We start from the raw sequence: 27518 nt of genomic DNA on the forward strand, positions 1-27518 counted from the left end.
GGTCTGGCTGCACCACACCAGCACAGGACAGGAAATACTATACAGCCCCATGCCATACACCACCATGCATATGGCCCATAACCCACAGCAGATGCAGATACAGGGAGGAAGAGGTGATTGAATCATGATGCTCAACATTAGTAAATCTACCAGGTCTAATCTGAACTCTATGGTATATGGATTTAATTATTTCTCAAACTAATGACGGATGAAATTAGTGCATTAGTACAGGCTGCAGAGGAATTGAGAGAGTTAATGGTGTGCTCATTCACAGATCGCTCGTTAGTTTCATTCATGAGGGTGAGTTGGTTTATGAGGTGAGTGGATGGTTTCGTGCAGTCATTCCAGAGTCATTCCAGGAAGTGCAACATAAACAGAAAACATACTTCCTGTGGAGAAGGTTCTGGTGAAAGAGAAGTCTGGGCTCAGTGACTCAGACTCAGGTAGCGGAGCACCCCACACGTCACACACCACCTGCTCAGATATTCCCACTACATTCAGAACAGACAGGGGACATAACATAGAGGAGGTTTCAGTATCATGAGCTAAATAAAAATACCTCAGGGGACTTTTAAATTGCTAAAAATAAAGTCATGTTAGCATTAGCCTAAACATGTCAGGTCAAAGATAACCAAACACTGTGCTAAAAAAGAGACACTTCATCTATAACCGTTACTTAAAAAGAGATGGATTTCTTTTCATTTGAGTCCCTCAGAACATAATGTATTTTTCAAAAACGACCTGACTAAGAGGGAACAATGAAGAGATCATAGGAACACTATCAGTTCCTCAGAACTGTTCCACTCCATTGAGAACGGGAGATACTACATGCAGGGACATTACCCACATAGTTCTATCTCTGAATGGACAGAGTGTTAAAAAGGAAAGGCTGCTGTACTGTATGTGTGTGGTGACATTAGCTATGTCTCAGCAGGTAGTTACATAACCAGCTAAGAGCTTCCCATCCCAGAGCCTGCAGAGCTAAATCCACCGTGACTGGAAGAGGGATGAGGGGAGGATCCACATGACATCACAGCAAACCAACCACGGAGGAATCAAATGTAACCTCATAGTGCCTCTGACCACTAGTGTGTTTGTGAAATGTTTAGTGTGCAAGACATAGTGGCAGTGTGTGCAGGTGACAGGAAAGAGGGACAGTGTCTTTAGAGGTGGTAGAGAGGCAGTGTAGGTAATAAAAAGCATCCATGTTGTTGGTGTTATTCTGGTGCAGTGTCTTTAGTGTCACTGCCAGCCTTAGTGGATCACAACAAGTCACAGAGTTGTTACAGTGCTCAATCACAACCAAACAAGGTAGAAACACGCTCAATCACAACCACACACACACGACCACGAACACACATACACACACACACGCTCAATCACAACCACACACACACGAACACACACCACATATACGCACACACACGCTCAATCACAACCACACACACACGAACACACACCACATATATGCACACACATGCTCAATCACAACCACACACACACACCACATATACGCACACACACGCTCAATCACAACCACACACACGAACACACACCACATATACGCACACACACGCTCAATCACAACCACACACACACGAACACACACCACATATATGCACACACACGCTCAATCACAACCACACACGCACACACGCACACACGCACACACACACACACACACACACACACACACACACACACACACACACACACACACACACACACACACACACACACACACACACACACACACACACACACACACACACACACACACACACACACACAGAATGACAGTGACAAAGATAGATGTGGCAGAGAGTTGTACCTTCAGTTTTCTGTTCTCTGAAGGCTGTCTCCAGGGGAGGTCCAAATAAGGCTGTAGCATCCTCTGGTACTGTGGCTGGTACTGGGGCTGGGGCTGCTACTGGGGCTGCTACTGGGGCTGGTTCTGGGGCTGGTTCTGGGGCTGGTACTGGGGCTGGTTCCTTCTCTGGTAGTGGTACTGCTGGGGATTTCTTACTTCTGGGAGGGAGATAGAGAGCGTGACAGAGACAGACAGGGTTAGTAGGCTGTAGCATCGTCTGGTACGACTGAGGGAGTGGAGGGAGATAAGAAGTGACAGACAGAGTTAGTCAGACCATCACAGAGACTATCACAGACACGCTTCCGTTGGCTCACTCAACACAGGGAGATGGGACAAGGACAGCAGAGTGAGTCAAACCATCACACTAACACAGAAACTTCCACAGACACTTCAGTCACCTCACTCAGCATACTACAACCAGAGATGTATTCATGTCACGAGGGAAGCAAGGGGATGTATCAGTCTTTAACTGAACGTCACTAAATCAGTGATTGTTGAGTAGTCATGAGATTGGAAGTCAGAGGTCAATGAAAGTGCCGAGGTATGATTTTTTATTGGTCACATTTTCCGAATACAACAGGTGTACTGTAGACTTTACAGTGAAACGCTTACTTACAGTACGAGCCCATTCCCAACAATGCAGAGTTAAAAAGTAAGACAAATATTTGATAAATAAATAAAATTAAATAAAAAAGGAAATAGTAACACAATAAAAACAATAACGAGGTCATATACAAGGAGTACCAGTACCGAGCCCTGGGGCCAGTGTGTGACAGGTCAGTGGGGGACAGACAGTGATGTACCTGGGGGTTGGGGCATTGTGGAGGGGGCGGGGGTGTAGGTGACAGATGAAAAGAGGACAGACAGAGACGTACCTGGGGGCTTGTAGCACCGTGGCTGTTAACGTGGGGGCTGCAATGGGTGCAGAACGTCTTGGCCGAGCTACCTGTATCTCTTCACCTGAGGAGAGATTCATTCACAGACATTCACCTCAACTGCCTCACACACACTAAAACAGAAACTAGTCAATTACTTGAGTTTTGTTTCTAACCGAAGCATTTAGCGAGAGCGACAACAAAAACAAGATAAGAAATATTAGATACTTACTACAGTCCTTATTCATCAACCCCTGGAATAAAAACATACATTTGTAAAAAGACAACATAAAAACATATCACACTACATTTTACACTCAAATGACTTCTATGGAAATATTAAAGGGGTTTAAAATCCATGAGTAACACCATGTTGAATGTTCATATTACATACAGTATTTCCAGGAGGAAGCCTGTCTACTAGCGAAGGTCAGAAAATGGTCTCTATAACCTTAGGATGGGCTAATCTGATGAGACCATTGGCTGCCCTGTCTCCACGGGGAAGTGGATGACTAATATTAGGCCTATTCACTCAGAAATACTGTGGAACAATCTAGTAGCTATTGGCCTTAGGACTTACGAGCTGACATGTTTTTTTATAAATAAAACAATGCACATTTCTGCATGGAAGGGAGTGTAGAATATTGCTTGTAGTTACTGAAAGTTACACAAAATGCAGTTACATGAATTAAAGTAATATTTGATAATTGTATAATAGTCATTAGAATCCATTCTACAGCTTTCTAGCATGAGTCTCAATAGGCACAGAACGCTGTCAGAAACAGAAAGAGTAGGTCTTTAAAGCCTCATGTAAGCCCAAGACATTGCACACCCTGCACAGCATTGAGGAGAGACAGATGAGACAGCATAATGACAGAGTGAGAGATGCAGAAACCCAGAGGTAGAGAAAGACACAGACAGACAGACAGACAGACAGACAGACAGACAGACAGACAGACAGACAGACAGACAGACAGACAGACAGACAGACAGACAGACAGACAGACAGACAGACAGACAGACAGACAGACAGACAGACAGACAGACAGACAGACAGACAGACAGACAGACAGACAGACAGACAGACAGACAGACAGACAGACAGACAATAACTACCATGGGATATGTGTATACAGCAACCTTGGGAAAATCCTCTGCATTATCATTAACAACAGACTCATACATTTCCTCAGCAAAAACAATGTACTGAGAAAATGCCAAATTGGCTTTTTACCAAATTACCGTACAACATACCACATATTCACCCTGCACACCCTAATTGACAAACAAACCAAAACAAAGGCAAAGTCTTCTCATGCTTTGTTGATTTCAAAAAAGCTTTTGACCCAATTTGGCATGAGGGCCTGCTATACAAATTGATGGGAAGTGGTGTTGGGGGAAAAACATACGACATTATAAAATCCATGTACACAAATAAGTGTGGGGTTAAAATTGGCAAAACACACACATTTATTTCCACAGGGCCGGGGGGTGAGACAGGGATGCAGCTTAAGCCCCACCCTCTTCAACATGTATATCAACGAATTGGCGAGGGCACTAGAACAGTCTGCAGCACTCGGCCTCACCCTACTAGAATCTGAAGTCAAATGTCTACTGTTTGCTGATGATCTGGTGCTTCTGTCCCCAACCAATGAGGGCCTACAGCAGCACCTAGATCTTCCGCACAGATTCTGTCAGACCTGGGCCCTGACAGTAAATCTCAGTAAGACAAAAATAATGGTGTTCCAAAAAAGGTCCAGTTGCCAGGACCACAAATACAAATTCCATCTAGACACCGTTGCCCTAGAGCTCACAAAAAACTATACATACCTCAGCCTAAAAATCAGCAAGTAACACAGGTAACTTCCACAAAGCTATGAATGAGCTGAGAGGCAAGGCAATAAGGACCTTCTATGCCATCAAAAGGAACATACATTTCAACATATCAAAATCCAGAAAAGAGACATTAAATTCTACAACCACCTAAAAGGAAGCAATTCCCAAACCTTCCATAACAAAGCCATCACCTACAGAGAAATGAACCTGGAGAAGAGGCCCCTAAGTATGCTGACCCTGGGGCTCTGTTCACAAACACAAACAGACCCCAAAGAGCCCCAGGACAGCAACATAATTAGACCCAACCAAATCATGAGAGAACCAAAAAGATCATTACTTGACACATTGGAAAGAATTTACAAACAAACTGAGCAAACTAGAATGCTATTTGGTCCTAAACAGAGAGTACACAGTGGCAGAATACCTGACCTGACCCAAAATTAAGGACACCTTTGACTATGTACAGACTCCACCAACAACATGAGGTGGAAACTGAGCTGCACTTCCTCACCTCCTGTCAAATGTATGACCATAGAGACACATATTTCCCTCAGATTACACAGACCCACAAAGAATTCAAAAACAAATCCCATTTTGATAAACTCCCATATCTATTGGGTGAAATACCACAGTGTGCATCACAGCAGCAATAATTGTGACCTGTTGCCACAAGAAAAGGGCAACCAGTGAAGAACAAACACCGTTTTAAATACAACCTATATTTATGTTTATTTATTTTCCCTTTTGTACTTTAACTATTTGCACATAATATTACATTTGAAATGTCTTTATTCTTTTTGAACTTTTGTGAGTTTAATGTTTACTGTTAATTTATTTTGTTATTTTTTTTCACTTTTGTTTATTATCTATGTCACTTGTTTCGGCAATTTGAAACATATGTTTATCATGCCAATAAAGTCCTTAAATTGAAATTGAGAGAGAGAGAATTGAGCGAGAGAGAGGAAAGGAGTGAAAGAAAGAGAGAGACCAAGACAGAGAGTGATGCTTGTTAGTCAGGATACAGTGCATGCAATAAGTCTCAATGAAACACGACAAGAAGGAAAAGAGAGGGAGGAGAAAGAAGGAGAGAGGGAGGGAGGGAGAGAGAGAGAGGATCAGCTGAGGTGTGTCTGAATTGACAGATCAAAGGGTACATCTGTCAACATGGCTGAATCTCAAAAGTCCTTCCTCGATTGCTTGCGTCATCTCCTCCCATCCTCTCCCCAACTCCTTCTCAAAATGTCAAGAGGGAGGTGAAGAGAGAAAGCAAGGAGAGAGGACACAAGGAATCAAAGAAAGAGTGAGATTCACCCAGGGACTTAGAAGACAAAACCTGTATCTTCTTAGCCATCTTTACCTGATCTGTCATTTTAGCAATCAACCCCACCCCTCTCCACTCCCCCAGCAGGTTACAGGATGCACAGAGGGACAAAAAGTGTTTGTTATTTACCCCAGCCCAGGGAAACAGAACGGAACGGAGGAACACTTACCGGGCTACGTCTCTGTGACCAGCAAAAAGGAAGAGAGAACAGACACCTGGTCAGACAGTGACAAATCAGTAAAGGACACATCTCCAACACAACAGTTACACTCATAACCACAGTGACACTCCCAACACAACAGTTACACTCCCAACAGGAGAGATACAGTATTGTTGTAGTGATGTGTGTGCCTGCCAGATCATGTGTTGGTGTGTGTGTATGTTGAGAGAGAAATCCCAGTCATCCACAGTCCATAATAGCTGATCCTCTCTGCTCATCTGTGGACCTGCTGTGGCTTCATTCAGCTGCATCTTGCAGAGCTGTGTCTTTCTCCCGTCTCCTCTTTCTGTTGTCTCCTATCATCTCTCCCTCCCTTCATTTATTCCCCATTCAGTCTCCAAGCAGCCAGATTTCCATCTTAGCGAAGGTCACTGAATAGCAGCCATCTCTGTGCTGGTATTGTGGTAGTGTTAAATCCTACGCCCATCAGTACTCACTCAGAGCAACCTGTTCTCCACAAATCCTGGTTCACCTCTACACCTGAGTGTGTTGTGTTGCTATTGCATATTTCTCTTACTCTATTACAATGGATCCAATGGACACCCACCTGACATTCAATAACATAGTCCTTAGAGAGAAAAGTTAGTACACTGAATCACAAACCTGAAGGGAGAAAACTGACATGGAGCAGAGAGACAGAGAGGGACAGAGAGAGAGAGAGAGAGAGAGAGAGAGAGAGAGAGAGAGAGAGACACAGACAGACAGACAGACAGACAGACAGACAGACAGACAGACAGACAGACAGACAGACAGACAGACAGACAGACAGACAGACAGACAGACAGACAGACAGACAGACAGACAGACAGACAGACAGACAGACAGACAGACAGACAGACAGACAGACAGACAGACAGACAGACAGACAGACAGACAGACAGACAGACAGACAGACAGACAGACAGACAGACAGACAGACAGACAGACAGACAGAGAGACAGAGAGACAGGAAAGAGCAGAGAGGAAGATCGTATACAAGAAAGAAAGACAGACAATATGACAAGAACAGGCTTACCGGACTACTCCTCTACAGAAGAGAGCATCATACATAAGGGAGATGAAGAAAAAGAGAGGTTAGGGAAAAAAAGGGAAGAAGGGTAGAGAAGGACAAAGGGAGGGGGCAGGACAGAGAGAGAGGAGGGGAGAGAGGGAGTAGAGGGGATACTATGTCAGTGGAGATAACCTACAATCACATATGAAGCTGTGAGCAGAAATTACGGATGGGTAATATGGAGGTGAATATTGACTGACTAAACATACACACATCATGTCAATACGTTTCTTCTCTGCCTAATGAGAACATCCAAGGTGAGAACACAAGTATCCACCATCTACCAATCTGTCTATCCATTTCAGTTTCCACACCATCTATCTACAGTATATTGATACACAACTTTGATCTGATCAGTGACTGGATGTTTAATCAATAGTCTAATCAAACTCAAACAGGGATAGTTGATGAGCACAAGGAAACTCCAGTGTATTGTACTGTGGAACAGAAAGGCCTATGGGAGGTTCATCTGCTCTCACACATACTGTCTTCCTCTGTCTCTCCTTCTGTATTCTCAACAGCCATCACCCTCCAACAACAACACATTCAACTTTAATACAGAGAGATAGAGGTCAAGGGAGAGAAAGAGAGAGGAAGAGAGAGAGGTCAAGGGAGAATGAGAGCAAGAGAATGCAGGAGAGAGAGAGAGAGAGAATGAGGGAGCAAAAGAAAGCGAGGGGTAGTGAAAGAAATGTGGAAAGAACCTCTTGTTGTTCGGTTTAGCCTGTTAACCTTTGCGCCCTATCGCAGCTCCCCTCAGCCGATTTCATGGTCAAACTGTTTCCAGGACTACCTGGGTAAGCGCACATTTGACATAGAGAGAGGTGCGATCATGTGACTTGTGTTTAATTAATGACTGAGAAGAAAAAGCAGAAGTTTCAGCACTCTGGACAGACTGGTATGGCTTTACTAAATAGGGGAGAGGCTAATTGGCATAGACTTAATCTGGAGAGAAAAGGACAAAGTTGACACTGCTTTCTATTCAGACGTGGGAGTTAGAATCATGGCTTGGGGATAAATCTCTACATTAAAGTAACTGCCCAGTGTTTCCAGATTTCTATGATATTATGACCTATAATTAATTACGAGGGAAATAGTTTTCCTTGCTAAAAATTGTGATTAATTATGTTAAAAAGCAGCTTTTCTGTGTTGGAATAGTGTGGGCTTACCCCGACAACAGAATGGTGTGGGCGTACACCGGTCAATAAAAATATGATTGTGAGTAGACTGCTGATTGGCCAGCTCATCCACCTCAGGAAGATATCATCCTCTATGAAGAAATAGCAAGCATTTTTGAAACGGTCTGTTTGAAATACAAGTTTGAGGTGTTTATATTTTTATGTCTCTCCAATTCATGCTTTGGCTACAAATACGGATGAGTCACAAGTATAGGATGAGTCACCAACAGCAAGTCAGTTAAGAACAAATTCTTATTTACAATGACAGCCTACACCGGCCAAATCCGGACGATGCTGGGCCAATTGTGCGCCGCCCTAAGGGGACTCCCAATCACGGCCGGTTGTGATACAGCCTGGATTTTGGGTATGAGTTAACAGAATAGGAACTTTAGGCATCAAACTTAGGTGTTAGTGTTAGGCGGCAGGTAGCCTAGCGGTTAGAGTGTTGGGCCAGTAAGCGAAAGTACACTGGTTCGAACACCCGAGCCAACAAGGTGAACAATCTGACGTTGTGCCCTTGAGCAAGGCACTTAACCCTAATTTGCTGCAGGGGCGCTGTACTACTATAGCTAACTCTGTAAAACAACCCAATTCACTGCACCTATCTGGGGGTATGTGACAATAAAACCACACAGCCATTGTATGCTGAGCTCTATTGTCAAATCCCTCTACACACAGAGAGAGCCAGGTACACCTTAGACAACCAAACACCTGCTCACTGTTCCTGGTAAGGGAGCTAGCGACTAGCTACCGGCTCGACAGCCAGCGGATGGATGAATTATTGAGTCTATAAGGTTCTCGTATGACCAGAGACTGTCCTTGCGTATGTACAGGACAGAACCTCACTGTGAATGCCCACTTTCCAGGCTGAATTATTTACACCAGTATTGACACTGGAGCTAACTGTCCCAACTAGAAAGTTAGAGGTACAGTAGGGTGGAGGTGGAAGAGGGAGGGTGGAGGAGGCAGGGGGGCATCCCAAAGGGAAACTCCTTCAACAGCTCTCCCTCCCACTCCGCTCTCATGTTTGGATCACTGCTATTTTGAGGTTAAGTGAGGCTTTTAATTTGAGTGTTTGAATCTCATGGGTTGTCATTGTTATTGTGGTGTGGGAATCTGACCCTAGATCAGCTAAGATCTCTCTCCAGTTCAAAGTGGCTGAGCAGGGCCAGCTCTAGTCTTTTGGGGGCCCCCGGAGGTCAGGGACCCTGGGCACGTGGCCTGCGTGACCAGTCGGTATTCGGCCATGATTACTACAAATTTAGATAGCTGGCTAGACTAATTTACCAATCTAAAAATTGTTAGCTGACATGGCTGTCAAGTGTCTTGACATAATAATAGAAAAATTGCTGATAGTTTCGAACTTGCACCATTCTACTATTCTAACGCTCAACAGTAAGTTGAGACCCCAACTGAGTTACTAAAAGACAAAATAAATAAACACATTTTTGGGGAGGGTTCGGGGCCCCCTACTGGGCTGGGGCCCTAAGTGACCGCTTATGTGGCTTATGCCTCGAGCCAGCCCTGTGGTGGAGACTCAAACACCCCACTGTTGGCAATGGGATAACTGTAATTGGTTTCTCTCCCCAACCTCCCTACCATCAGCAGTTGTGTAGTAGAGGGTAAACTAACGCATGTCTCCCTAGCTCACTGTCATTCCAGGGATATGGATGGAATTGGCTCTGAGATACTATCATTCACTCCCAGACAGGCATATGCATGGGGTAATGAGAAGAAAAGAAACGTAAACAACATGCAGTGAGACAGAAAACCACACAAAGACATATACAGAAAGAAATGTGTTGTGAGCCGTGGGAAGAACTTCCCTAATGAGCAACAGAACAGTCAAACAGATACAACAGTTCAAACACATTCTAGAGATCTACAGTTCTATAGTTCTACTCCATAACAACACAGTAACATGAAGAGGAAGTGACATCATGACCCCAGTGAGGACAGAGCAGTGAAGGCAGAGGGGGGAGGTACTCACCAGAGGAGAGGGAGACAGAGCTATGTTGCCTATGGAGGCTTTAAGTTCATCTACTGATGGGGCCAAACAGTTGGCACTTTCCGCTGGTAACGGTTTGATCTTGATCTTAAACTTTTTCCGGTGGTCCTCCTCTCCCTCTGACTCGCTGGAGGAGAAGAAGTGTTCCTTGGGGGGTTTGGGGCCAGGTGGGTCGCCGTTAAGGACAGCAATGGTTTCAATGCTGAAGGTCATAGGTGATAGGAGTAGAGTGAAGTTGCCCCTAGATGCTGATCTGGGGTCAGTTTAGTATTTTCCACACTAATGGTTAAGGTTAGGATTGGGGGAGGGGAGGCTGATCCTAGATCTGTACCTAGGATAAACATTACCCCAGAGCGTGTTTATATATCTAAATCTCTGCCAAATAGCATATACTACAGCATACAACCAGGAGACTGTACAATCTCCTCACAGAACAGTAGGTTCCATAAATATCAGACTAATCATTACATAGTAATTCCAGGGAGCGTGCCGTTAGCTGTTATTGAGTTGAAGTGATGCTCAGTTTTTCCCCAGTAGTCTGTCTGTTTGTTATTGAGTTGAGATGAGATGATGCTTGACAGTACTGTGATGGCCTGGCTGTCGTGATTCACAGTTAGGTGTTTGCCAGACTAGTTCTGTGGTGGGCTGAATACTAAATGTTTCTGATCTAGTCAGACAGTCATTCACTAATTCAGCCAGTCAGACATACCGACAGAAACAAGTACAAACTGATACAGACTAGCACACAGAGATATACTACGTCGTGTGATGTAGTTAATGTCTATCTCTATTAGGGTGTATAGTAGATACAAAGGATATCTGATCCTGGCCCCTCCTCCTCATCTGGCCTGAGACTGTAACCTTCATCGTCCACCGTAGGGGTGTTCTGAAACAGACACACCATATTTACACCATGCTAATCGGGGTTGGGCTCAATTCCATTTCAATTCAGTCAATTCAGGAATTTAACTGAAAATCATGTGCTATGTGCTTGTTACGAGGGTAAAATAATGATTTTTGCTTTACTTACATACTGTATCTGTTTCTGAATTGATTGAATTGAGCCCAACCCTGATGCTACGTTGACATACCCCCAGAATGTTAAGAAACGACAGTAAAACAGTAACAGATGGGTCAGAAGAAAATCTATTCTCTATAAAATAGATTGATTGTTTTGTATCATGTGCTATATGAGCTTGTTCAAAGGGTAGAATGCTGATTCCTTACATATCTGTCCCAGTCGATCTCTCCAGAGAACCCATTGACAGCTGCTCCATTGGACTTCTTCTGGGACTGAAAACAGAACAACATCGCATCACAATGAATCCCACCAATCAGAATTATGTATACTCAACTCATGCACTTCTATACTATTGAGTGATTGGCTAGCGCTACTTGATGGCGATGCCACCTATAGGGCAACTAGGTGCATTAAGCTCTAGTGAAGTCTGGTAGTAGAGTAACTATCCTACGCTAGAGGGGACTGCATAGTGTTCAATACCGATTCAATCTGCTGAGGATCCTGAATGATGACGGTCGACAACACAGAGAACACAAATACAATAAAAATCATGCAACAGTTAACAAGTTATTCAATAGACTCATTTCATTTGATTCTATAGTCTAGAGTCTATTAAAAAGGGACAGTGTAATGTTACAGTGTTGATTCTCCTAAAGGACTGAGAGTTTTAAAATGACAGTAGTAAATCAAGCTTGTAAATAGCCAGTTATGTCTTTCTCCTTCCAGCAATGACAAACTTCTTTATTGAAAAGGTAACAAACTAAGATATTATGGACTATTTCTCAGCTGAACAAGTTGTCTGATTAATCCATTAGATAAAACATGAATGATTTTGGGATACTTACACCCCCATCTCTGTCAGGGGACCCCCTGAGGAAAAAAAGAGCGAGAGAAAGAGAAAAAACGAAGGAAGAAGGGATGGATGGATGGAGACAGGGACAAAGAGAAAGTAAGGATCTTGAAATCCACTCGCCATATAATAAAATAGTTTATATTCAAACTGAAGTGCACTGCCAATTAGCAAAGCAGCTTACTGGAATATCACAGTCTATTGGGGCTTTCTCAGGGAAAACTTCACCCACACACAAATACATACACCCGGACGGACGGGCAGCAGGCGGGCACGCACGCACACACACACAGCAACATACCCACCTATCAGATCTCAGGAGTCATGAATCAAAATGAAAAGCTATCATGCACATACAACCCTGTGAGGTGAATCGATACGTCCCAAACAGAATTAGAGAAAAGGCCTGGGCCAGGTAGGGATTGATCCCAGTGCTGAGCCTCAGCTACAGTTAGTTTCACAGAGGCATGGGCACAGCCTACAGCTGCCAAGGCAACAGTCATCGCATGAGCGGACATTACGTCTCAAACTGTAGAGCTCCTCAGGTGGAACGTTCATGGTCAATAGAACCTCAACTCCCTCGATGGAACATCCACAGCCAGTGGAATCATATTTGGATGACTGCTGTGTTTGTGTATGTGTGTGTGTGTGTGTGTGTGTGTGTGTGTGTGTGTGTGTGTGTGTGTGTGTGTGTGTGTGTGTGTGTGTGTGTGTGTGTGTGTGTGTGTGTGTGTGTGTGTGTGTGCGTGCGAGCAAGTGTAAGTTTGACTGGTTGACTTACGTGGAGTCATTGTCCTTGTCTCCCTTCTCTTTCTTCCGTATCCCAAAGGCCTTCCTGGTACGTTTTTTCAATCCTGAGGACAAACCAAAGGAGAGAGATGATTAAGTGTGTGTGAAGAACAGATCAAACACAGTCCCACACACAGATGGCACACACGCACACGCACCCCCACACACACACAGTCAAGTTCCGAGCACACAAAATCAACAAGCAGTGTGTGTGTGTGTGTGTGTGTGTGTGTGTGTGTGTGTGTGTGTGTGTGTGTGTGTGTGTGTGTGTGTGTGTGTGTGTGTGTGTGTGTGTGTGTGTGTGTGTGTGTGTGTGTGTGTGTGTGTGTGTTTGTGTGTGTCTGTGTTTGTGTGTGTCCGTGTTTGTGTGTGTCCGTGTTTGTGTTTGTGTGTGTCCGTCTATGTTTTTGTTTGTGTTTGTGGGTGTCTGTCTATGTTTGTGTTTGTGTGTGTGTCTGTGTTTGTGTGTGTCTGTGTTTGTGTGTGTCTGTGTCTGTGTTTGTGTGTGTCTGTGTCTGTGTTTCTGTGTGTCTGTGTTTGTGTGTGTCTGTGTCTGTGTTTGTGTCCATCTGTGTGTATTCATAGAGTTCCAGACTGGCTATACTCTCCAGTGTCAGAACAGAGGCCCAGACCTGTGGATCAAGGTTGAGCTTTTCATCTATTATTGAGTAGCAGAATGCTCTTTGAAGGTTGATATTCATTCACATCTCAAACGGTCCTCATGGCCAATGCAGAGGGATCCCTTTCTGTTGATCACTGATCTGTCAAGGCCCCTTCCTCTGATACTGGCTCTGCTCTGGATAAATTAGTACTGGCTAAATTACACCTCTGTGTAAATTATTCCTCTGTGTAAATTACTCCTCTGTGTAAATTATTCCTCTGTGTAAATTACTCCTCTGTGTAAATTATTCCTCTGTGTAAATTATTCCTCTGTGTAAATGAGTCCTCTGGCTAAATGAGTCCTCTGGCTAAATGAGTCCTCTGGCTAAATGAGTCCTCTGGCTAAATGAGTCCTCTGGCTAAATGAGTCCTCTGGCTAAATGAGTCCTTTGGCTAAATGAGTCCACTGGCTAAATCAATACACTATCATCAACAGACATACAGTAACTCATATTAGAGCCAATGAGTAGGAAGGAACCTGGCAACTACTTCTGTCTACACTTCATCCTCACTTATTATGTTACAAAGTACAACAGAGAATGGCTGATATCTACCTTTACAGCAGGGAAAATAGTCCCTTTCTCTCAGGAAACACAAATCAAGACGATTCTGCTTCATTATATCTGTAACCTGCCATGATACCAGCCTATTAAAACATGAACTCAGAAGGGAAGCAAACTTAATTGCTCTTCCTCCATATTCAGACCAAAGAGACTGGAGCCGACTGAAATGACTTGGAACAGTATACTAAAACAGTACAGCAACTGTTAAAGGCCCAGTGTAGTCAAAAATTTGATTTTGCTGTGTTTTATATATATTTTCACACAATAAGGTTGGAACAATACTGTGAAAATGATGATGCCATTTTAGTGTAAGAGCTGTTTGAAAATCTCAGCCTGTTTTTACATCACCAGGTGGTAAATTAGTTAATAGACCAATAAAAAAAGAGAGTCCCAAAATTCTCTGCCAAAAACAACTAGCTGTCAGTTTAAAGTCCCTACTCAGACAGTCCTCGAAAATTCTTGCTTGAGAAATTGCTCTTTGCTAAGAAGCTATTTTTGTTTCTTTTTGACAATTTTTGTAGAAAACAATCACAACAAGGTACTTAATTGTCACCAAGAAATTATTTGATATTGAGACAGAAATGGCTGAATTGGACCTTTAAGATTAAGTACCTCTTACACAGAGACTGAAATTGGCATAACCTTCTGGACATATTTTCAAATTTTCTGTGTAGACTATTTCAAAGGGAGTAGGACTATCATAAATCTACTGTACACAATTCTCCAATCCATTCTTACCCAAAATGAATGTCCAGTTATCTCCCTGCATTTCTGGTCCCTATATTCCAGCCTTGTCATTCTGCCATGTCTGTCTCTGCCTGTCGTCTCACACCTCCACCTCTCCTAGTACAGTGCAACACGCAGCGGGGGAACCAGAGCCTTAGAGTGTGTCTGCACGAAGTAGTATCGCACGCACGCACACACACACACACACACACACACACGTACACACACAGTACAGTATCTTTATCCCTATCCTCTAGGCCAGTGCTTGAATTCAAAACCAGTGACTCAACTCATGAATAAACAACAAATGCCAGAGTCGACGAACGAATAATCAACCCAGCACAGGGAGGAGGCCAATCTCCATGCAATCTCCCAAGGCACAGTCTAAACATGCCTCATCTGTAGCATGCAAAATGAAACTGCCAGAAGTCCAAGAGATACGTGACAAGAGTTAAAATATGCCCCTATGTCTGTCTGTCTCTTCCTCCTTAGATTTTCAGTATCTTAGGTACCTGTTCCTGTCTGTCTACAGGCTCTGTGAAGACCTGTCACTACCTGCCACTGTCCTTCTGGGCAACTGTCAGTACCTGCTCCTGCCTCTGTCACAGCCTATGTCCCCGCTGGGTTTGAGGTTACCTTTCACAGTCTCACCCTGCCTCTATCACATTCCCAGACTCAACTGCTTCCTCTGTCCCTGCTACAATCCTAGAAAAAATGACCTAAAAGGGTTCTTCAGCTGTCCCCATCGGCGAACCCTTTGAAGAACCCTGTTTGGTTCCAGGTAGAACCCTTTTGGTCCCAGGTAAAACCCTGTTGGGGGCCACATGAACTCCCAGCCAATAAGAGACCAGGAACTGGAGTGCCGCCTGACTCAAACGACAGGAACAGGAAGCAGGCAGAGGGAGGCGGGAAGAGGGCGGAGGGAAGAGGATGGAGGGGGTAAAAAATAGTTAACTATGGATGGCATCTGGGCAACTGAGAGGGAGCAAAGAATACACACTGCAAAAAAAAAAGGGAGGCATCTTCGTCTGCAGTGAAGCATGCAGGCAGTTCTGTCTTTCTACTTTTCAGCATTCCATTTCGGTATGTCTTGGTATCTCTTCATCTAAGGCAGCTCTGTTACTGTTTCTCTCAATCCCCCAACAGGTTTCTAGATCTGGAGATCTATTCCAAACCAAACAACAAGTCCTAAAACGAATCAGACCTGTCAAAACAACTTCCTGAGATAAGACAGTTTGAGGTGATCTACAATGCTACTCTCTACAATAGTTCTGTTATTGCTGTGCTTTACTAGATGTCTGTACCTCAGCTACCCTGTGAGTTATGTGCTTGTGTGTGGCTTCCTGTGTGTCTGGACTGCATGGTGAGAGTGTTGTGTGCTCTTCTGTGTTCTGAGCAACACAGTGTGAATGTTGTGTGCTCTTCTGTGTTCTGAGCAACACAGTGTGAATGTTGTGTGCTCTTCTGTGTTCTGAGCAACACAGTGTGAATGTTGTGTGCTCTTCTGTGTTCTGAGCAACACAGTGTGAATGTTGTGTGCTCTTCTGTCTTCATGTGTCTCTCTCTGGGTTTAACTGTAGTCTGGAGATGTTGACTGTGATTCAGACCCCCAAAGCCTACAGCAGTCTGGACCAGGGAATCCCTGGAGTGCCGAGGATAATTAAAATAGCTATGATCTTAAAGAAAACACACACACACACACACACACACACACACACACACACACACACACACACACACACACACACACACACACACACACACACACACACACACACACACACACACACACACACACACACACACACACACACACACGGTCCCCCTCTCTCTCCCCCTAGCTGGTGACTGAGCTCATTTAGGGAGATTGCTAACTCTAGTCAGGAGAAGCAGAGACTGTTTCACAAGCTGTTTTAAAGGGAGAGAGCTGGAGAGGCTGGAGAGATTCTTTATCCACAGTGAACAAGACTCAGGCTGTCTGCCAGGAGGGCCCTCCACACAGACAGGCAGCAGGGATGGGGAGACAGGTGTCCTGTGAATACTAAGTAGAAGAACATGGCACACACTGAGGAAGCAGAGAAACGGGTGTCTGGTAACTCAAACCTATTCTTGGAAGGTGTGTGATCATGCTGCAAGGTGTGTGATCAGTCACTCCGACAGGTGCAGTTATTGTAGGAAGGTGTTAAGTTATGGAGGTGTGGGTGGTCACTAGAGCTGTGATGGTCATGACATTTTGTCAGACGGTTATTGTCATGCAAATGACTGCCGGCATAGTAATTGACCATCAATTAACATAAACATATCTCCGATACGCCATGCTATAGGCTAGTTCATTTAGCAGACAAGATATGCTCATAAGTCCCGTGACATTATTTTATATGATTTTATTGTACGAATCATATAATAGACCCTTTTTCAGTACACAACATACTGACGTCACGTACAGATGCGCGCGACTCTTGGCGGCAGTAAGAAAGCCATCGCCATCTGCACACAATCAACATAGATTTATGTTTTTATTACTTCTAAACAAAATCTTACAATTATGTTTTTATTCTTGCTTGAACAGTCGCTACAAATATATTTGGTTGTGATCAATGCTAAATCATTATTTTCAATGTAGCAGTTGTTAGCTAGAATGTTAACACTCATTGATATTAGAGCTCGACCGATCATGATTTTTCAACGCCGATACCGATACGGATTATTGGAGGACCAGAAAAAAATGATACCAATTCAATCGGCCGATTTATATATATATTTGAAATAATGACAATTACAACAATACTGATTGAACAATGAACACTTTTATTTTAACTTAATATAATACATAAATAAAATAAATTTAGTCTCAAATAAATGGTTGGTTTAAATAATGCAAAAACACAGTGTCGGAGAAGAAAGTAAAAGTGCAATATGTGCCATGTAAAAAAGCTAACGTTTAAGTTCCTTGCTCAGAACATGAGAACATATGAAAGCTGGTGGTTCCTTTTAACATGAGTCTTCAATATTCCCAGGTAAGAAGTTTTAGGTTGTAGTTATTATAGGAATTATAGGACTATTTCTCTTTATACCATTTCTATTTCATATACCTTTGACTATTGGATGTTCTTATAGGCACTTTAGTATTGCCAGCCTAATCTCGGGAGTTGATAGGCTTGAAGTCATAAACAGCGCTGTGCTTCAAGCATTGCGAAGAGCTGCTGGCAAACGCAATAAAATGCTGTTTGAATGAATGCTTACGAGCTTGCTGCTGCCTACCACCGCTCAGTCAGACTGCTCTATCAAATCATAGACTTAATTATAATTGAATAAACACACAGAAATACGAGCCTTTGGTAATTAATATGGTTAAATCTGGAAACTATCATCTCGAAAACAAAACGTTTATTCTTTCAGTGAAATATGGAACTGTTACGTATTTTATCTAATGGGTGGTATCCACAAGTCTAAATATTGCTGTTACATTGCACAACCTTCAATGTTATGCCATAATTATGTAAAATTCTGGCAAATTAATTATTGTTAGCAAGAAATGGTCTTCACACAGTTCGCAACGAGCCAGGTGGCCCAAACTGCTGCATATACCCTGACTCTGCTTGCACTGAACACAAGAGAAGTGACACAATTTCCCTAGTTAATATTGCCTGCTAACATGAATTTCTTTTAACTACATTTGCAGGTTTAAAAAAATATACTTGTGTAGTGATTTTAAGAAAGGCATTGATGTTTATGGTTAGGTACATTTGTGCAACGATTGTGCTTTTTTTACGAATGCGCTTTTGTTAAATCATCACCCATTTGGCGAAGTTGAAGTAGGCTGTGATTTAATGAGAAATTAACAGGCACAGCATTGATTATATGCAACGCAGAACAAGCTAGTTAACCTAGTAATATCATCAACCATGTGTAGTTAACTAGTGATTATGTGAAGATTGATTGTTTTTTATAAGATAAGTTTAATGCTAGCTAGCAACTTACCTTGGCTCCTTGCAGCCACAAGGTCCTTTTGATGCTGCACTCGCGTAACAGGTGGCCAGCCTGCCACGCAGTCTCCTCGTGGATTGCAATGTAATCGTCCATAATCGGTGTCCAAAAAGGCCGATTACTGATTATTATGAAAACTTCAAATCGGCCCTAATTAATCGACCATGCCGATTAATCGGTCGACCTCTGATATAGGCTGTAGCAAAAGCTATCCAAAGAGACATTTTACTGGTTGAAGTTATAACAGCTGGTTATAACGGCTGGGGTTGGCTGGGATGGGCTGGATAAAATGGCTGGAGTTGGCAGGGATGGGCTGGGTATAATGGCTGGGTATAATGGCTGGGTATAATGGCTTGGCTGGGCTGGGTATAATGACTGGGGTTGGCTAGGATGGGCTGGATATAATGGCTGGGGTTGGCTGTGTAAAATAGCTGGGGTGGGCTGGGTATAATGCCTGGTGTGGGCTGGGTATAATGGCTGGGTATAATGGCTGGGGTTGGCTGGGTATAATGGCTGGGTATAATGGCTGGGATTGGCTGGGTATAATGGCTGGGGTTGGCTGGGTATAATGGCTGGGTATAATGGATAGGTATAATGGATAGGTATAATGGCTAGGTATAATGGCTGGGTATAATGGCTAGGTATAATGGCTAGGTATAATGGCTGGGTATAATGGCTGGGTATAATGGCTAGGTATAATGGCTGGGTATAATGGCTGGGTATAATGGCTAGGTATAATGGCTGGGGTTGGCTGGGTATAATGGCTGGGGTGGGCTGGGTATAATGGCTAGGTATAATGGCTGGGTATAATGGCTGGGTATAATGGCTGGGTATAAGGGCTGGGTATAAGGGCTGGGTATAAGGGCTGGGGTTGGCTGGGTATAATGGCTAGGTATAATGGCTGGGTATAATGGCTGGGGTTGGCTGGGTATAATGGCTGGGTATAATGGCTGGGGTTGGCTGGGTATAATGGTTGGGTATAATGGCTAGGTATAATGGCTGGGGTGGGCTGGACTGGGTATAATCGTTGGGTATAATGGCTAGGGTTGGCTTGGTATAATGGCTGGGCTGGGTATAATGGCTGGGCTGGGTATAATGGCTGAGCTGGGTATAATGGCTGGGCTGGCCTGGCTGGGTATAATGGCTGGGATGGGTATATAGAGGAGGTTTAACATGGCTCCTGTGCTGGTCTGAGTCATCCCTGTGAGGATGGAGCAGGAGAGAGATGCAGCAGGAGTCTGGCAGATACAACTCTATGAACTAACAAATGTGCGTGCACACGCACACACACACACACACACACACACACACACACACACACACACACACACACACACACACACACACACACACACACACACACACACACACACACACACACACACACACACACAAAGAGACAGAGAGAAGAGAGACAGAAAAGAGAGACAGTGCAACAGGGAAACAGAGAGACAGTGAGACAAAACAGCCCAATTCTGATCTTTTTTTCACTCATTGGTATTTTGACCAATTTTTCAGAGCTGATCCGATTGGTCTAAAGAGGAATGAGTGGAAATATATCAGAATTGGGCTGCCTGTGTAAACGCAGCCTTAGACAGAGGCAGGAAAATGGCCACCGGACTTCGGTCACCACAAGCCCTACTCAGTGTGACAATGCACTAAGGCTGATCTCTTACTGTATTGTCCAGGTGGCTGCTATGGACTGACACACTTACTGTACACACACACACACACGCACGCACGCACACACACACACACACACACACACTGACCTTTCACAGACATTGTGCATACACAATATCCGGCACATTACACGGCTCTGGAACACGACGACACGCAGTGCCGGATTTGTCAGTTGCTGAATGGATGCACACATTGATAAGACAGATTCTGTAGCTAATGACGTGTGGCTGAACACTAATGAAAGTGGGTCATCATGGGTAGAACTGGCTGCAGTACACTGACAGCTGGCAAAGTGTGGACAAAAGGTGTTCCGGAATGCCTCTCTGTCCTTATGTTCTCCTAACAGCTGGCACTCCCTATTACATGCACCAAAGGCTGACATTTCCACAACTTTCTGTAACATCTGCTTTCCATACACCAATCAGCAGCCGCTCTTTATCAGATGTTGTCACGACTTCTGCCGAAGTCGATGCCTCTCCTTGTTCGGGCGGTGTTCGGCGGTCGACGTCGCCGGTCTTCTAGCCATCGCTGATCCATTTTTCATTTTCCATTTGTTTTGTCTTGTTTTCCCACATACCTGGTTTTCATTTCCCTCATTATGTGTTGTGTATTTAACCCTCTGTTCCCCCCATGTCTTTGTGTGGTATTGTTTATTGTAAGTGCATGTGCACATATGTTTGACTGGTGCGCGTCGGGTTATTGTACCCATATTTCGTATTTTCTTATGCCGTTGGTTTTTACTATTAAACAGCTCCGGCTATTACCAAGTTCTGCTCTCCTGCATCTGACTTCCCTGCCACCAGTTACGCACCCCTTACAGATGTATAATATTATTGATAACAACAATGACTTGTGTCTGCAGATAAGTCAGTCATCATTTAGAAGAGAGCATATTCTGCATTCCAGAATATGACGATGTTAACAACTATTTTTTGGTTGAAATCTGTGTATTAGATTGAACTGACTGCTGGATGAGTCAGCACCAGGGCACAGTATGGGTTAGGCCTATAAATCTGTGACCGCTGGATGGGTCAGCACCAGGGCACAGTATGGGTTAGGCCTATAAATCTGTGACTGCTGGATGGGTCAGCACCAGGGCACAGTATGGGTTAAGCCTATAAATCTGTGACTGCTGGATGGGTCAGCACCAGGGCACAGTATGGGTTAGGCCTATACATCTGTGACTGGTGGATGGGTCAACACCAGGGCACAGGATGGGTTAGGCCTATACATCTGTGACTGGTGGATGGGTCAACACCAGGGCACAGTATGGGTTAGACCTATAAATCTGTGACTGGTGGATGGGTCAACACCAGGGCACAGGATGGGTTAGGTGTATAAATCCAGTCTACAGCATTTTACCTCGAGATTGAATCCCCAACTATTCCAGCCACATCCTCCTCCTTTCACAACAAATCACCATATAAATCAGAAAGAGCAACCCAAAGGTCTTCCACAGCCGCATAAATACCAGTCCATTTAAATTGAATGTCACTTGCAGCAGCTCTTGGCTGAGCTCAGTCACCAGATTCACAGCAGAAAGACAAGGGCAGAAAAATAAGCACTTATGTCATAAGAAACTAGCTCCCTGGTATACAGAAAATACACGAGCACTGAAGCAAGCTTCCAGAAAATTGGAACGGAAATGGCGCCACACCAAACTGGAAGTCTTCCGACTAGCTTGGAAAGACAGTACCGTGCAGTATCGAAGAGCCCTCACTGCTGCTCGATCATCCTATTTTTCCAACTTAATTGAGGAAAATAAGAACAATCCGAAATTTCTTTTTGATACTGTCGCAAAGTTAACTAAATAGCAGCATTCCCCAAGAGAGGATGGCTCTCACTTCAGCAGTGATGAATTCATGAACTTCTTTGAGGAAAAGATCATGATCATTAGAAAGCAAATTACGGACTCCTCTTTAAATTTGCGTATTCCTCCAAAGCTCCGTTGTCCTGAGTCTGCACAACCCTGCCAGGACTTAGGATCAAGGGAGACACTAAAGTGCTTTAGTACTATATCTCTTGACACAATGATGAAAATAATCATGGCCTCTAAACCTTCAAGCTGCATACTGGACCCTATTCCAACTAAACTACTGAAAGAGCTGCTTTCTGTGGCCCTCCTATGTTGAACATAATAAACGGCTCTCTATCCACCGGATGTGTACCAAACTCACTAAAAGTGGCAGTAATAAAGCCTCTCTTGAAAAAGCCAAATCTTGACCCAGAAATTATAAAAAAAACTAATCGGCCTATATCGAATCTTCCATTCCATAAAAAAAAAAAAAAAGCTGTTGCACAGCAACTCACTGCCTTCCTGAAGACAAACAATGTACACGAAACGCTTCAGTCTGGTTTTAGACCCCATCATAGCACTGAGACTGCACTTGTGAAGGTGGTAAATGACCTTTTAATGACGTCAGACCGAGGTTCTGCGTCTGTCCTCGTGCTCCTAGATCTTAGTGCTGCTTTTGATACCATCGATCACCACATTCTTTTGGAGAGGTTGGAAACCCAAATTGGTCTACATGGACAAGTTCTGGCCTGGTTTAGGTCTTATCTGTCGGAAAGATATCAGTTTCTCTCTGTGAATGGTTTGTCCTCTGACAAATCAACTGTACATTTCGGTGTTCCTCAAGGTTCCGTTTTAGGACCACTATTGTTTTCACTATATATTTTACCTCTTGGGGATGTCATTCGAAAACATAATGTTACATTTCACTGCTATGCGGATGACACACAGCTGTACATTTCAATGAAACATGGTGAAGCCCCAAAATTGCCCTTGCTAGAAGCCTGTGTCTCAGACATAAGGAAGTGGATGGCTGCAAACTTTCTACTCTTAAACTCCGACAAAACAGAGATGCTTGTTCTAGGTCCCAAGAAACAAAGAGATCTTCTGTTGAATCTGACAATTAATCTGGATGGTTGTACAGTCGTCTCAAATAAAACTGTGAAGGACCTCGGCGGTACTCTGGACCCTGATCTCTCTTTTGAAGAACATATCAAGACTGTTTCAAGGACAGCTTTTTTCCATCTACATAACATTGCAAAAATCAGAAACTTTCTGTCCAAAAATGACGCAGAGAAATTAATCCATGCCTTTGTTACTTCTAGGTTGGACTACTGCAATGCTCTACTTTCCGGCTACCCGGATAAAGCACTAAATAAACTTCAGTTAGTGCTAAATACGGCTGCTAGAATCCTGACTAGAACCAACTCCTATAGAGCTCCATTTTTATGGAATAGTCTGCCTACCCATGTGAGAGACGCAGACTCAGTCTCAACCTTTAAGTCTTTACTGAAGACACATGTCTTCAGTAGGTCCTATGATTAAGTGTAGTCTGGCCCAGGGGTGTGAAGGTGAACGGAAAGGCTGGAGCAACGAACCGCCCTTGCTGTCTCTACCTGGCCGGTTTCCCCTCTTTCCACTGGGATTCTCTGCCTCTACCCCTATTACGGGGGCTGAGTCACTGGCTTACTGGTGTTCTTCCATGCCGTCCCTGGGAGGGGTGCGTCACTTGAGTGGGTTGAGTCACTGACGTGGTCTTCCTGTCTGGGTTGGTGCCCCCCCTTGGGCTGTGCCGGGCGGAGATCTTTGTGGGCTATACTCGGCCTTGTCCCGGGATGGTATGTTGGTGGTTGGAGATATCCCTCCAGTGGTGTGGAGGCTGTGCTTTGGCAAAGTGGGTGGGGTTATATCCTACCTGTTTGGCCCTGTCCTGGGGTTTCATCGGATGGGGCCACAGTGTCTCCTGACCCCTCCTGTCTCAGCCTCCAGTATTTATGCTGCAGTAGTTTATGTGTCGGGGGGCTAGGGTCAGTCTGTCACATCTGGAGTATTTCTCTTGTCTTTTCCGGTGTCCTGTGTGAATTTAAATATGCTCTCTCTAATTCTCACTTTCTCTTTCTTTCTTTCTCTCTCTCGGAGGACCTGAGCCCTAGGACCATGCCTCAGGACTACCTGGCTTGATGGCTCCTTGCTGTCCCCAGTTCACCTGGCTGTGCTGCTGCTCCAGTTCCAACTGTTCTGCCTGCAGCTATGGAACCCTGACCTGTTCTCCGGACGTGCTACCTGTCCCAGACCTGTTGTCCCAGACCTGCTGGAACCCTGACCTATTCACCGGACGTGCTACCTGTCCCAGACCTGCTGTTTTCAAGTCTCTAGAGACAGTTGGAGCGGTAGAGATACTCTCAAAGATCGGCTATGAAAAAGCCAACTGACACTTACTCTTGTGTTGCTGACTTGTTGCACCCTCGACAACTACTATGATTATTATTATTTGACAATGCTGGTCATTTATGAACATTTGAACATCTAGGCCATGTGCTGTTATAATCTCCACCCGGCACAGCCAGAAGAGGACTGGCCACCCCTCATAGCCTGGTTCCTCTCTAGGTTTCTTCCTAGGTTTTGGCCTTTCTAGGGAGTTTTTCCTAGCCACCGTGCTTCTACACCTGCATTGCTTGCTGTTTGGGGTTTTAGGCTGGGTTTCTGTACAGCACGTTGAGATATCAGCTGATGTAAGAAGGGCTATATAAATCAATTTGATTTGATTAATACATATGAATCTCAGCAAGCTAGCTGGCAGATGTCCTTAACTGGAGAGTCATCCTTAACAATCAGTTGAGCTAGAAGTGGAGGGGAGAGGAGAAGGAGAGAGGAGAGGAGGAAAGAGGAGAGGAGAGGGGAGCAAGGAGAGAGGAGAGAAGAGAGGGGAGAGGAGGGAAGAGGAGTGGAGGGAAGAGGAGAGGGGAGAGGGGAGAGAGGAGAGGGGAGACAGAATAGGAGAGGGGAGAGAGGAGAGGAGAGCGGAGAGGGGAGAGAGGAGAGGAGGGAAGAGGAGAGGGGAGAGAAGAGGAGAGAGTAGATAGTCTTATTTTGGTAGCTGTTGCTGCTTTACGCTCATTGTGCGCTGAGTAAACATGTCACCCTGTCCACAATATGACGAATAGCAGTAAACAGACAAACAAGGAAACAAATATCCATGCACATATCCATGAACAATATCCAAATAGATACAAGAATAGAACACACATACTAAACTTGTGCCTGTGTACACCATACACATACTAATGGTAAGTTATGCTAAGTGTCCATTGCCCATAATGAGCATCCAGCAGTCTGAGCTCTTTGAAACCTTTATGAGGTATGCTATAATTTACAAGGTACTGTAGATAATAACACACTGGTAGATACACAGTGACCATACAGTGAGACACCCCCTAGTTGATCCCCAGAGGATGAGTTGTCAATTCCTGATTCCCTCTAGCCAGTCAGTCCCTCTCACCTGATCCTATAGAGCCCTCAGCCTTGGATAGAGTAGACAGAGGTTCATCCTTACTTATCCTATAGAGCCCTCAGCCTTGGATAGAGTAGACAGAGGTTCATCCTTACTTATCCTATAGAGCCCTCAGCCTTGGATAGAGTAGACAGAGGTTCATCCTTACTTATCCAATAGAGCCCTCAGCCTTGGATAGAGTAGACAGAGGTTCATCCTTACTTATCCTATAGAGCCCTCAGCCTTGGATAGAGCAGACAAAGGGTCATGGAAGTGACATCGGTCGTTCACAATCAACCTTTCATGGAGTAGACCAATCATCAGAAAGTGTTTCACACAGATTGCCCTGCTCGTGCACCAGTAATAACATCTGTCCACCTGAGTAGAACATGTCTGAACATTGCATACACTCCCACCTGTACCGGTATTTACGGGAAAATAAAGTGAAACATGTCTCCACATATGGTATTAAATGGGCACTGCAGAGACCAGAGTAAACAATTACGTCACCCGAGGGACCTTCCACAACATTGCAGTAACATAGACAAACGTTAAGAGAACATTACCTGCTAGATGGTAATCCTCACGAGGGTCCTTCACACTACTCATAGAAAAGGAATTGTGAAAGCATTTCCCCACAAATCATTCTTAGGAAGCATATCAGCAAAACATACAGCGTGTACATCTGAGAGGAGATGAGTGGACCGATTAATCTGGAATGACGGGAGCAACTAGTGTTTGACTCCGTCAGGAAGACAGAGGGTCGGTCAGACGGTCCGTCCAAGGCTAGCTCTTCTACCAGGCGGGAGGATGGGATGAGAGGGAGGCATGTGAGGGCCTGCTGTGGTCTGGGGCTGAGTGGAACGGAGAAATTAACACACTCACAAAACAACACCTTACTCACACACACCAAATCATAACTGACCCGTACTTGACCGGAGTTGAATAAAGTTACGCAAAAAGATGTGTGTTAAATCTTTATGTCCGTTAAGGTTTGATGCCTGGCCATTCCTGAGTCCTCTGTGTGAGTGAATAGAATAGCCATTCCTGAGTCCTCTGTGTGAGTGAATAGAATAGCCATTCCAGAGTCCTCTGTGTGAGTGAATAGAATAGCCATTCCAGAGTCCCCTGTGTGAGTGAATAGAATAGTCATTCCTGAGTCCCCTGTGTGAGTGAATAAAATAGTCATTCCTGAGTCCCCTGTGTGAGTGAATAAAATAGTCATTCCTGAGTGTCCTGTGTGAGTGAATAAAATGTTTAGCTGCCTTCATCTTATTGTCAAATGCACTTTCAATTCCAGCTAAAAGAGCTCAGACCAATCATGCTAAACAGGCTGAATAAAATGAATAGGTAAATTATGGCTAATATACATCAGTGATATGATATTCCTCCTAAAAGCCTCACACACAATAATACTAATCAACTCCATTCACGTCCAGCTCTAAAGTTAATGTTGTGAAAAATCATTTCAATGCAGAGAAGCTGATGAGATATTCTACTCCTCTTGTGGACAACAATGTAGCCATGTCCTCATGTCTGCATGATGATTACAAAACTTTGAAAACCACATTTAGTTAAAAGCTTTATCAGAAGGGTGG

The 27518-nt window shown here is 44.1% G+C and overlaps 1 protein-coding gene across 11 annotated transcripts in view; it reads right to left on the minus strand.

Moving 5' to 3' along the window:
- sgip1a (SH3GL interacting endocytic adaptor 1a) overlaps positions 1–27518 on the minus strand; it is a 76451-nt gene that overhangs the window by 24298 nt on the left and 24635 nt on the right. For 4 of the 11 annotated variants that reach the window (XM_045687794.1, XM_045687790.1, XM_045687792.1 and 1 more), the window contains exons 1-12: positions 14981–15190; positions 13012–13084; positions 12226–12250; positions 11587–11652; positions 11179–11245; positions 10342–10526; positions 7138–7149; positions 6072–6083; positions 2978–2999; positions 2746–2830; positions 1832–2028; positions 387–491 (exon numbers count right to left, since the gene is read on the minus strand). In XM_045687794.1, the coding sequence (XP_045543750.1) occupies positions 387–491; positions 1832–2028; positions 2746–2830; positions 2978–2999; positions 6072–6083; positions 7138–7149; positions 10342–10526; positions 11179–11245; positions 11587–11652; positions 12226–12250; positions 13012–13084; positions 14981–15011 (880 nt within the window). In that variant the 5' untranslated portion in view covers positions 15012–15190. Of the gene's footprint in view, positions 1–386; positions 492–1831; positions 2029–2745; positions 2831–2977; positions 3000–6071; positions 6118–7137; positions 7150–10341; positions 10527–11178; positions 11246–11586; positions 11653–11860; positions 12114–12225; positions 12251–13011; positions 13085–14980; positions 15192–27518 lie in introns of those variants that run through there. The other 7 variants (XM_045687788.1, XM_045687787.1, XM_045687793.1 and 4 more) reach the window with 6 other exon arrangements.

The sequence above is a fragment of the Salmo salar genome, chromosome ssa10, assembly GCF_905237065.1.
Source record: "Salmo salar chromosome ssa10, Ssal_v3.1, whole genome shotgun sequence".
NCBI lineage: Eukaryota > Metazoa > Chordata > Actinopteri > Salmoniformes > Salmonidae > Salmo > Salmo salar.